The sequence below is a fragment of the Gossypium raimondii genome, chromosome 7, assembly GCF_025698545.1.
Source record: "Gossypium raimondii isolate GPD5lz chromosome 7, ASM2569854v1, whole genome shotgun sequence".
Taxonomy (NCBI): Eukaryota; Viridiplantae; Streptophyta; class Magnoliopsida; order Malvales; family Malvaceae; genus Gossypium; species Gossypium raimondii.
This window is the reverse complement of record NC_068571.1, coordinates 43,185,151-43,197,329: the sequence shown is the minus strand read 5'-3', so window position 1 is coordinate 43,197,329 and position 12,179 is coordinate 43,185,151. Positions and strand designations below refer to the sequence as shown.

General features: G+C 28.3%; 1 protein-coding gene across 7 annotated transcripts; it reads left to right on the top strand.

The window, feature by feature from the left end:
* The first annotated feature begins 3,737 nt into the window (after positions 1-3,737).
* Positions 3,738-9,992, top strand: LOC105789504 (tobamovirus multiplication protein 1). 7 transcript variants are annotated; one of them, XM_012616890.2, is made up of 13 exons: positions 3,738-4,089; positions 5,061-5,111; positions 5,543-5,576; positions 6,177-6,263; positions 6,371-6,422; positions 6,970-7,060; positions 7,226-7,318; positions 7,918-7,978; positions 8,376-8,440; positions 8,585-8,659; positions 9,001-9,076; positions 9,214-9,380; positions 9,565-9,992. In XM_012616890.2, the coding sequence occupies exons 1-13, from the start codon at positions 4,000-4,002 to the stop codon at positions 9,586-9,588; spliced, it is 966 nt and encodes a 321-aa protein (XP_012472344.1). In that variant the 5' UTR covers positions 3,738-3,999; the 3' UTR covers positions 9,589-9,992. The 7 variants fall into 7 exon arrangements, with proteins under 7 accessions (XP_012472344.1, XP_012472328.1, XP_012472340.1 ...); XM_012616886.2 differs by having other exon boundaries at positions 3,739-4,089; positions 6,970-7,147; XM_012616874.2 differs by having other exon boundaries at positions 6,970-7,318.
* Positions 9,993-12,179: the final 2,187 nt, after the last annotated feature.

Genomic DNA, 12,179 nt, shown 5'->3' with positions numbered 1-12,179 from the left:
CATCAACAAGCCTCCTTATGCAAATCTAATTATAAAAACAATTTGCTCGAAAAATGAAAACCTCTACCCAAAGTATCTTAAACTTATAGGAAATTTCTACCACCGGATATGAAACATAATTTCAAAATGCTGGAAAAGGTTAAACATACAAGTCAAAAAAGCACTTCTAACAATAAACGTTTTTCTGTAAAAATTTTAAAGATAGCATTATTATCTCCCACTAAAAAATTAGATGGGATGTGTTAAAATATTGTGATAGACACCTATCAAAACCTTGCATAATAATAAACATGAGGATTTTAATTTCTTTAATAGAAATATTAATATTTTTAAGGCTTCAGACATGGTTTTACTTTTAACCCTTTTTTTTCGTTTTGGTATTTACATTTTCTAAATGTATTTTGGTACTTAAATTATTTGTCGTTATCTATCTTAAAATTTTAATATCATCCAAAAAACGACGTGCGATGTCATAAATTGTGAGAAAATGATAATCTAAATATTGAATTAGATAAAATATGTACTAAAATGAGAAAATATGTATAATTTAAGAGCTAAATTGTGAATAAAACTTTTTATATATTTTTGAAGCTACCTTATATATTAAGATTTTTTAGTTCGATTATCGATAATAAAAATATCTTATGTTATAAAATTTATCTTTTAAATATTATTTTAATCACTCACATCAAAATACCGGAGATAATATTCAAAAAGCATTTAAAATTTATATATAAAATAAAACAATATTTTTATTTTATAAAATTAAAATATATTTTTATTTTTATTTTATTGAAAGTTGATAAATAAATTCATTACCCAAATTTTATTAAAAATTGCATCAAGTTTGAAAATTCACAAATTACAATTCAATGCAGCATAAAGTATAAAAATAATATATATTTTTATTTCATCCAAGTTTTTTTAATACATGTAAATTGTAAAATGAAAGGTGGTTTTTTTTAATATGGCAACATATATTCAACTCTGAATTTAATTAACTTATCCCGAAATTAAATATTTTATATTCAGTAGATTAGTTGACTAAGATCAGAGACAAGCACCTGCTTGTATACTATATTTTGGCAATTAATTAGCTGTCTTTTTTTAATTACAATTATAAATAATACATGTGCAAATCAACTATAATCGAAATAAAATATTATAAAATACAGTCTCTAAAACGAAATTAAAATAATTTAAATAAAGTGAACCTCAATTAGTTGTTATTTTGCTGCAGCAAAATCTTACCCCTTAAAAATCTTTCGTTGCTATATTGAATCATTATTTGAGGTATGAACTTGACAATTATTCTTATATTGGGGTTTAAATTCTGTTTTTGGTTCAAGTTAGTCCCTTGGACATTTTTTTTGTCAAAGTTAATTTCTGAACTTAGCAATTGTTCCCACATTAGGACCTAAACTTTTTTTTATCCAAGCAAGCCTTTGATATTTCCTTGAAAATCTTAAAGTTTAGACCTTAATATGAGAACAATTATCAAGTTCGGGACGTGAAACAATTACTTAGTTCAAGTCCCAATATAAAAACAATGACCAAAATCAAGGTTAACTTGGGCAAAAGAAATTAAACTCTAATATGAGAATTATTACTAAGTTCGGATCTCAAATAATGATTTAACCAATTAAAAATGAAAAGTAGAGCAAATAGGAATTTTTAATTTTTTAAAGTAATAATTAAAAATAGATGAAGCAAATTAAATTATACAATCCCTATCACTTTATAATTATTTAATTAATTTTGTATTTTCATGCCCGCCGCGTACAACTTAAATCACACCTCAAAGCTCAATTCTTTTTTATTACTTTATGTTGAAGCATTTTGATTTTTTTTTTTATGATGGTTGATTTTTTACTTAATAATTAATAGGTATAATAACTTTTTTGATGCTCCAATTAAAAAAAATTTAATCCTCTATTTAATTTTTCATTCTTTCAACTTTTAAACTTGCGTTCTTTGTCAAACCACCCCAAAATAGATGAAAAAGTTAAAGTTTATTAACTTTCTGACGTGGATTGCCACATGGATACCATGTGACAAGTAATAATTTTTAAAATTCAAAATTTTATTTTAAAACTAAAAAATATTAAAAAGTAAAAAACAATTAATATTTTAAAAATTATAAAAAATAATTAATTGCTAATGTTGTCATGCACGTGCATGCCATGTCAGCAACATTGACAAATGTTAACTTTTTCATCTATTTTGGGGTAAATTGGCAAACAATGCAAATTCAATATTAAATGAGGTGAAAAATTAAATGAAAGACTAAAATGATTTTTATCGTAAAGTTGGAAGGCCAAAAAAATTATTCTCTCTAATTAATATATATGTTATGGTGAAGTTTGGCCTACGAACCCCAGGATTTTTATATTATTATTTCTTAGGTAAATTACACTAACGGTTACTAAACTATTAGTAAGTTTATGTTTTGGTCATTCAACTTCAAAAAGTTACAAAATAGTCATTGAACTATTCGATAGTTTTCATCTAAGTCATTGGGCTATTAAAATTGCTACTATATTGGCCTTCTTTATTCGTACCGTCTAAACTAATCGAAAGCTCTCCTTCACCTCTTATTCTATAGTTCATTTTTATTCATGAAACAAACCAAAATCCAAATAACTTTCTTCTCTGATCTCCAACACTAATCGCCTGATCAATTTGGATCTAATGTATGTTTTTCTACTCGTCGATGGGTATTAATACACTATACTGATTATCAAATCATTACTTGAAGCCTTCTAGTCGAACTTAAAAAAAAAAAACTTAACAGTCCAGTAACTTAAATAAAAACTTTGAAATACTTCAGTGATTTAACTGAAAACTTTCAAATTGTTTAGTGATGATTTTGTAACTTTTTGAAGTTTAGTGTCTAAAACTTAAGATTAATAATAATTTATTAACTTTGAGTATAATTTATCCTTTAAAAACATATAAAAGAATTCCAAATTGCTTCAACAATAACCATACAAATTGAATCTACATTTTAACTATTGAAATTTAAATTTACTAAATACTCAAGTACATCATGTACAAGGGCTAAGTTAAGAAAAAAAATTTTAGGGTCGAAATTAAATTGTAATTTTTACAATAGTAAAAATATAATTTTACTATTTTAATAGTCTATATCTTTATAATTTTTAAAGGATTAAATTAATTTTTTATCATTTTTAAGGGGTCAAAGTGCAAATTTACCTTTACTAATTTAAATTTTTTAAAAAATTTAAAGGGCCTAAATAAAAGATTTCCTATTTTAGGGAGGCCGAGCCCCTGCCAGCTCCCCTAGCTACGCCCCTAACCATGTACAACATTTATAATCTTAATATTATTTGGTACTTAAATTCAATTTTACTATTCATTTTGGTATTTAAGTTTGATTTTAGTGTTCAAAATGTCAGATGTAACTAACTGAATTTTCCTGCTACTATTTAAGTTATGACTGAAAATTTAAAATTCAAAAAAATATAGTGATTAAATTTGATCAAATTAAAATATAAAGACTATATCTAAAATTTAAGCATAATACAAGGACTAATAGCAAAATTTAACCATAATTATACTAGCGAATCAAACACAGTCGAAGAACCGAATATCCGACCAGACAGTATATACATATAAATCCTGTCCTAATATGCCGTACATCTAATTATCACCGTATTTATTGCTACTTTACTGTGCTAATCACTGGCAAATGCTTTAATTCAACACAATTTTCACGATCCAACCTCCCCCCACCACCAAATAAAAACCTCAAAGCCTGTCTTTCTCCCTTTTGTCTTCCACTCTGTGCGTGTGCGTGTTTTTTTTGAGGCTCTGAAATAGTGAAGTCTGATATTAAAAAAGAGAGAGTTATTTTTGGGATTCAGTTTCCTACATATCTTCCCCTCCTTTGTTTTCTAACTTCTTTTCCTTTTGGGGTTCAAAGAAAACAAGGAAAGAAGGGAAAAAAGGAATTCGTTTCTTTGTGTAATCTAAGCAATGATTAAGTGTTACCCTTTCAATCTTCTCTTTGTAAATATTGCTTTGATTTGCCTTGATGTTGTTCTAGCATTTATTGCCTTTTTCCAGGTTTGTTTTCTGCTTCTTCTTTTTAATTGTTTATGTTCTGTTAATGCACTTGCCTTTTTTTTATGGTAATTAGTGAATATGGGGTTTGATTTCTGTATTTAATGGGGGATTTTGTTATGTTTTTTGATTGGGAAATCTGGGTTTCTGTTTGCTTCCCGAGAAAATGTTGGAAATAAAAAATCATAGAAACTTATTGAATCGCATATAGGCATTGCTTTAAGATTTTAGTTTTTTCAGAACGTTTTAGCTTTAGAACCAAATCAATCAATTGAATGGCTGATTCTGTCCTAATATATACTGTTGAAAAATTTATGCCTTTTCAAAGTTTTGTATTAATTAGTGATGATTTTGGCCCTGGTGAAAGATCCCTGTATTATAGGGACTGTATCAAATTAGTCCCTCTATTATTAAATGAATCAATTTAGTCCTATACTATTAAAAATATCAAATAAGGCCAAATTGGAATAGAGTTAACATTTACTGTTTAACTGAGATGATTTTTAAAAAGTTTTATGTTTTTAAATTAAATAATTTGTTTGGAATTGAACTGCAATTGAAAAAAAAGAATTTTCAAGAAAATTTTAATACAGTAAATGTTATCTCTGTTGCAATTTGGACTTATTTGATACTTTTAATAGTATAGGGACTAAATTGATCCATTTGATAATAGAGGACTAATTTGATATAGTACTTATAATGCAGGGATCTCCTAGGAACTTTAACCTTTTGGCCCTTCTTTGTGTTGATTTTTTCTTAAATCTCAGGTTTGAATGAATCTTTTCTATTTGTTAAAATGTAAAAAAAAAAAAGAAAAAGAAGAGTGAGCCGATATAAACCTTTAGCTACTGCTTCGATTCTTCGTTTTCCTTGAAGCAACCGTGTCAGATACAAATCCATATTTCGAGTTTGTTTTTCTTAATTATATGTATCAGAAATGTTTTGACATGTATTTGTAACCTTTGTTTAACCAGCTTTGTAGGATTCACCTACGGAATCAACGAGTTGGGTGGACACGTCAAAAAGTAAGTTTATGTGTTGTTCTATGTTTACTTGTTCATGTGGTTCTTAGTTTGCTCACCTCGGCTTAATAAACTTCGGGTTCCCACTTCCTAGTGTACATAGGAGGAACTCTTATGTAAGAGTGCAGATGTGATATATGTATGTTATGTCATAGTACTTAACAATGCTTACTTGTATTTAATACTCGCACTTGAGACCGAGTAACATAGCTCATTTGTATCAAGTTGTTTCTTACATATTGTATAGCTCAACTTTCACATCTTTTCACTTAAGATTGTTGTATAAAAGCACGAAATTCACTTATAGTTATGTTTACGATTCTAATTCGTGTAAATTGATAAACTATGAAACTTTTTTTTGAAAAGGAACTCGATGCTATTATTCTTTTTTGTCTCAATGAAACTATACTAATGGAGCAAAATGCTAATTGCAGGTTCTTCATCTCATGATCGGCTCTTCTAATTGTGGTAAGAGTAAGACAAAAGATCTCGAGAGGCATGGATCTAATTGTAATTTATATCTAGTGTTTTGGAAATGATATCGCATTCATAGTTTTGAAGCCACGATATAACGTGCGACTTTTCCTTGAACAAGAAGTGACCTATGAAATGATATATATAGGAGCTCTTCTAAGACGAAGAACATGAACTTACGGGATGATTATTATCAATATGTTTATTTCTTAATTCGTACTAGCATATTTTGCAATGCCAATTATTCATTCCAACCAGGATTCATCAAGAAGAGCTAATCTATGTTGGCCAACCTAACAATTTCTCGAGTTCCAAGCTCCAAGATCCCCTCTATGTCTTCTTGTTTTCAAGTGTCTCAGTGTGTTGGCCTTTCAAAATTGTTCTGTTTCGATCTTTTTGATCCCGGGAAAGGGACTTTATCCTATACTTTCATGTGGAACATTGAAAGATTTGTTACCTTCAATGTGATCTAAAGAAATTCCAAACCGGTTTCCTTGGTTCTGAATTTACAAAACTATAACATGCAGGCGTGTCTAAATGTTTTTTTTTCTGCATCAGATAATTATCTTTGGATTTTCTTTTGTCTTCTGACAGGTTATTTCATTTATTTTTTGTGCATGGTTGTTGCCACATGCAAAAGGTGGCTTTGCTGGTCTAATGTGTGTGGCTTTGTTCTAATGGGTACGTTTCTCTCAAGTGAACAACAATTTATATGTACCTTTAGTACTTGTTTCTGTAGCTGTTTTAACGAGATCTTCCCACGGTTTAATGGTGAAAACGTTCTGCAGCCTTGCCCAAGATTCTGTTTTTGGCTGCATTTCTTCTTCTACTATCTTTCTGGTAAGTCGGACTGTGTCTTAATTATTATTTTTAATATGCTGGCATGTTGATTTTGGGTAAAAGTACCAAAGTGGCCCTTGTACTAGGAGTCAAATTGCATTTTATCCCTCTATATGTTAGATGAACGAGCACATTGATCCTTTTTGTTAAAATTTTTATCCATTTGTACTGTTAAAATCTGGGGTGGTTCACGGAATAACCAAATAGTGACACATGGCGTGGCACGTGTACCTCATGCTGACATACAGAGGCCAATATGTAATAGTTTAACAAAAGGACCAGTTTGCTTTTGATCTAACATATGGGGGCTAATTTGCTCATTTTTTGAGTTAAAGGGGAAAAATGTAATTTGACTTCTAGTAGAGGAGTCTCCATGGTACTTTTACTGTTGATTTTGCATGAGAATTTGAAAAATATCATGTTGATCTTCGAAAGTTTTTGAAGGATGTGCTAGTAATTGCTGTTTAGATATGAGGCGTCTAGCCAGGAAATAGTGTAGTGTAATTTATGAGGTACATGTACGCTTTTATGGGCAATGATTTTATAGGGCCGACCTTTGCCATCAGGCAAATGATGAAGAGGATGGTGATGAAGAAAATAGTAGTCGAAAGCCTTTGTTGGAAACTTCGAAGACCAAGGTAGGCTTGTCAAACATTGATATTCGTCGGAAATGTTGCTCGTTCCAAGGTATTCGAGTTGGTAGCAGGCAAAAATTCGTTATTGTGGTACGAGTACAAATAAGTTCTATTTACAATCCAATCTTATGGTCAGTAGGTTTATTTTTATTTTCCTTCTTCCACCAGGTCATTGTGCTCAATGTCCTTTTAATAATTGCCTTTGCTGCAATAATCCGGATTGAACAGAAGAATCCTAGTAATTCGTTAGTATTTGCTCGGGTATGGATCATATTACTCCCTAATTATTATATGGTGATTATAATGTAAAGGTTAAAATATATCATAAGCCTCTGTTCTATTTCCAAATTTGAAATTTAATTCCTATACTTTTATTTTTAGGAATTTAGTCTCTTTATTTTTCAGATTTCAAAATTCAAGTCTAATTGCTAACACTGTTAAAAGTTTTTCGTTAAATTTGTTAGTGTGACATTTTGAAATAAAAAGAATACTCACTCTGTATCCATGTAACCTAAAGAATAACGTTGTAATAAACTCGAATTTAAGTGTCAACAATTGGATTTGAATTTTGAAATCTAAAAAGTAGAGGGATTGAATTTTTAAAAATAAAAGTATAAGGACCAAATTCCAAGTTTTGAAAGAATAGGGATTTATGACACATTTTAACCTAATATAAAACTATTCTGGATGGTATCAGAGCAAAATGGCAAATGGTGGATGCATAAGATTGAAATTGTGAATGCCAAATCTTCTAATTGTTACAATTCATTGGAACTAAATTATATAGTTAGGAGAATATAACCTTCTATATTTTCAATGTGATTATTAGTTATTGGTCTGTAACAGCAATTCTTGTGCAGGTGTATATAGATTTTCTTGCCACGTTGGTGCTTCTAATGGGTGTAGCTTTCGGTTGCTATGGTGAGAAATGACTCGAGCTTTTCAGTGTTTGTTATTTTCCCCCTTGGATATGGGTAATATTGCATTGGTTAATGGTTTTAAGAACTTTTTCTTTGGAGTTCATATTGATTCTTCGTTTTTCTTAAAGCACACGGATTAACACATATTCCGATATGAGTTTAAGGATATGACCCTTTATGGACTCTCTAAATACACAGAAAAACTTTGAAAAAGTAATCATATCTATGTCAGACATATATCGGTATTCAATATTCACACTCAACATAGAGCTAGTCAAGTTATATTGAAATTACCAAACAAAGTGTATTGAGACAAGATCTTTAACAGTTGCATCAAACTTTTCCGAAACAAGTCTTTTTGTTTTTATCTTGAATATATTTCTTTTATTGTTTTTCAGGTTTCCTTCTATTTTCTAAATTGAGGAGAGTTCGCTCCGAGAAAGCTTCATCTGAAATGCGAAAGGTTTGCACTTGCTAGCTGTTCTTCATTTAGCCTTCTTTTTGGTATTCTCCATTTCTTATCCCTTAAGCATGCTAAAAACACGTCATTAGAATCTTGGGGGTAAAGTAATTTCGATAAATTCTAGAAGCTTGTCTCATTTTGCAGGTGGTTGGTTTAGCAGTTGTCTCGGTCTTGTGTTTCACATCGAGTTCTTTAATAGCTCTTTTCACGGATGTTCTTGTAAGTACTTGATATCTTAAGACCTCGACATGATGCTAAGATTGGGTAAATTACACCCAAGGTCATTAAATTTTTAGTAAGTTTACATTTTGGTCACTAAAAAAAAACTTAATAGCTCAGTGACTTAAATGAAAAGTTTTAAATAGTTTAGTGATTTAAATGAAAACTTTCAAATAATTTAGTGATCATTTTGTAATTTTTTAAATAGAGTGACTAAACATAAACTTACTAATAGTTTTGTGACCTTGAGTGTAGTTTACTTTGTTAAGATTTCTTTCTGTTTTCCCGAATTAGGCATGTGGTCTTTCTTATAGACCTAATATTTTTCTTTCTGTTGGCAGCTTTTTCATCATTGGAATCCGGAGAAGATTAATGGCGTAAAAGCACCGATTCTTCTTATTTTGCACCATGTTTTAGGTATTTCATTCAGTGTTCGAAGATCGGGTTTATATTTACGATTTTTGATGTAGTAAACGGTTTACATTTTGAATTAAATATTTAATGAGATAGTTTCTGTAAAATGTATAGAGTTAATGTTTAACCTCAACCGGCAGGATTATCGGTCCCCTTCGCTTTTGGACTATGGTTCATGAGAGAGCTACCAGCCCCGTCTACAAGTAATAGGCAAGTGCAGCCAAGAGCAATAACTTTTATTAGTTATGGATCGGCAGGAAGGCATCATCATCAGTACTACCCGACCGCAACAAGTTCGGAAAAGCAGGTATCGAAAATCCGTTGTCATTTGCTGTTAACTTCTAAATATGCCAGCATAATATTCAGCTATGGATCGGTGAATTTTCAAGAGTATTCATTATTTAATCACTCAAAATTCTAAATACTCGCATAGGTTATGGTTGAAATGAACAATGACAAACCCGATACCGGGTTTTACTTCTATATTGCAGGTGTCAAGAACAAGTCCGAATTAAGCACATATTTATTCAAATCAACTAAAAAACACCATGTTTCTCTGCTGGCCTAGCTCCAAGGATAAAAACGGGGATGGGAGTTTTTGCGATGTACAGCAGTCGCCATTAACTGAACTAATCAGTGGATTACAGATTTAAATGACCCTGTTTTTAATAAATCACCATAGTTTGACATCATTTGAAACATATTATATATATATATATAGGTGATACATGAGTGTTATAGAAACAAGATAGATGTTTGGTTCTTTTTTGTTGTTGTTGTTGTTGTAGGATATATGATTCTTAAAGCATTGTGTTGTAAATGCATACCGAGGTTTTTTTGTTAGAAACAGTTGAACATATAAGCTTTTGAACAATTTATTTGACTCTTTGTGATTGCTAATGAATTGGCAGATGTTTTTAATGTAAACTAGATTGGTAGTGAACCAATTATTAGTAATTTTTTAGTGATCTAATTATTAAAAGTTACAAATGATCACTCAATTATTCGATTTTTTCATTTTTGGTCATCCAACTTTTTGAATTAAAATTATGTACAATTGATTAAACACATTAATTGTGAATGAGAGAAAAAAGAGTTCTGGGAGAGTTGGCTCTGTAAAATGAGATTTGATTAGACTCGAGTTCAAATTTAGTCAAAATTTTATTGGTTTTAATATATACATATGCAATTCAATCCAAATTCGGGTCTATACAATTACAATCACGTGGCGGAGCAATTATAAAGTAAAAGCAATTCAATACAGAGTATAATTTTGTCTGCTCACGATAACATTAAAAACATAAAAAATCTTTCTAGTTTTCCTCAATTTTGATATTAAGCAAATCGGTTCTTTTAAATAAAATCAGAATAATTTAATCCTTACAATTACATAAATGAGCATCTAAAGACAATTAATCACAACACTAATGTTTTTTATCATTTTGCATAATTTTAATTGATATAATAACATTTTTAGTCCTAAAAGTTAACACATTCTGCATAGTTATATGTACTTGAAGCAAAAGTTTTTTTATATACTTTTTGAATTTTGTAGATTTTATATATTTATATATTTTTCAAATAATTTTTTATACTTAAAACCAATTTGATCCAATATATAAATATTAAAGATTTAATTTATTATTATATCAATTAAATTTATGTACAAATAAAAAACATAAATAATCTTAGATTAATTATCTTTAATTACTCAGCTTTTAAAATGAAGGATCCATTTGTTTCATTGAAAATGGTTTCAAAAATATTTTTATATTTTCCGTGTTTGTTTCATAGAAAACAACTTAGCCAATAGAAAATAAATCATTTTTTCTATAAAATGACTTATCCTTTTAATATTATTATATTAATAATAAATTTTATTTTTAAAAATATTTAAAATTAATAAAATATTATAATTTTCAATATCATTAAACATACATATTTAATTATCTATATCTAATCATATAATAGATTATTAATATAATTTATTATTTTAATAAATTATTTAATATTTTAATTTTATTTTAATAATGTTTTTAAATAATATTTTCATATAATATTAAAAATATTTCAATATTAATATTTTAATAATAAATCTTTATTACAATTATAAATATATTAATAATAAATGTTTTGTAGTATAAAGGTTAAAATGCCATAAATCTACGTACTCTTCACATATTTAGAATTTAGTCCTCGTACTTTTATTTTCAAGAATTTAGTCTCTCTACTTTTCGATTTAAAATCAAGTCCAATTGTTAATTTTATTGTCGATTTTGTTGATGTCACATTTTAAATAAAAATATTCGGTATTCATGTAACTAAAAATGACTTACAATGAACATGAATTTAACAAAATTTTTTAATAATGATAACAATTGAACTTGAATTTTGGTATCTAAAAGTAGGACTAACTCAAAAACACTAGTACATGGACTAAATTTCAAATTCTGAATGTACAAAGATTTATAAATATTTTAACCTAGTATAAAATGTGAATATTTTAATTATATAAATATGAGCATTTGTTTAAATAATGCTTAGCTTCATTTATCTCTTACAACTCTAATGTGTCAATATGTACTATCATATATGTAATATATGTAATTTAAATTAAGTTTTAATTAAAGATTATTTGTTAGAACCGTAAAATAATATCTGATATAAAACTTAACAAACCATAAACTAGGATCTGTTATGTCAAATCATCAATAATAAATCAAGAACAAAACTAGATGCGGAAGCGTATTTGAATTCATCAATTTCTTAAATCTTTAGACCTTACGGTTTTGATCTTCCAAATTATCATATAAGTAATTTAGAGAAAATGACTCTCTTTTCTAAAGATGGCATATTAGATTAGTTATCTATATGTGTAATTTGGGGACTAATATCTAAAGCCCAATAAAACTAAACCAAATTAGATCACTCTTAATTTGAACTATTAGTTTATGATAGTAAATAATAACATGTAATTATACTTATTGTATATGTGATCTCCATATTTTTCCAACATTATTTATTATTAAATTTTTATACGACATTGATTATTATATAATATTTTCGTATTATAAAATAAATTTCAATTGTTAAATGAAAATTGCAC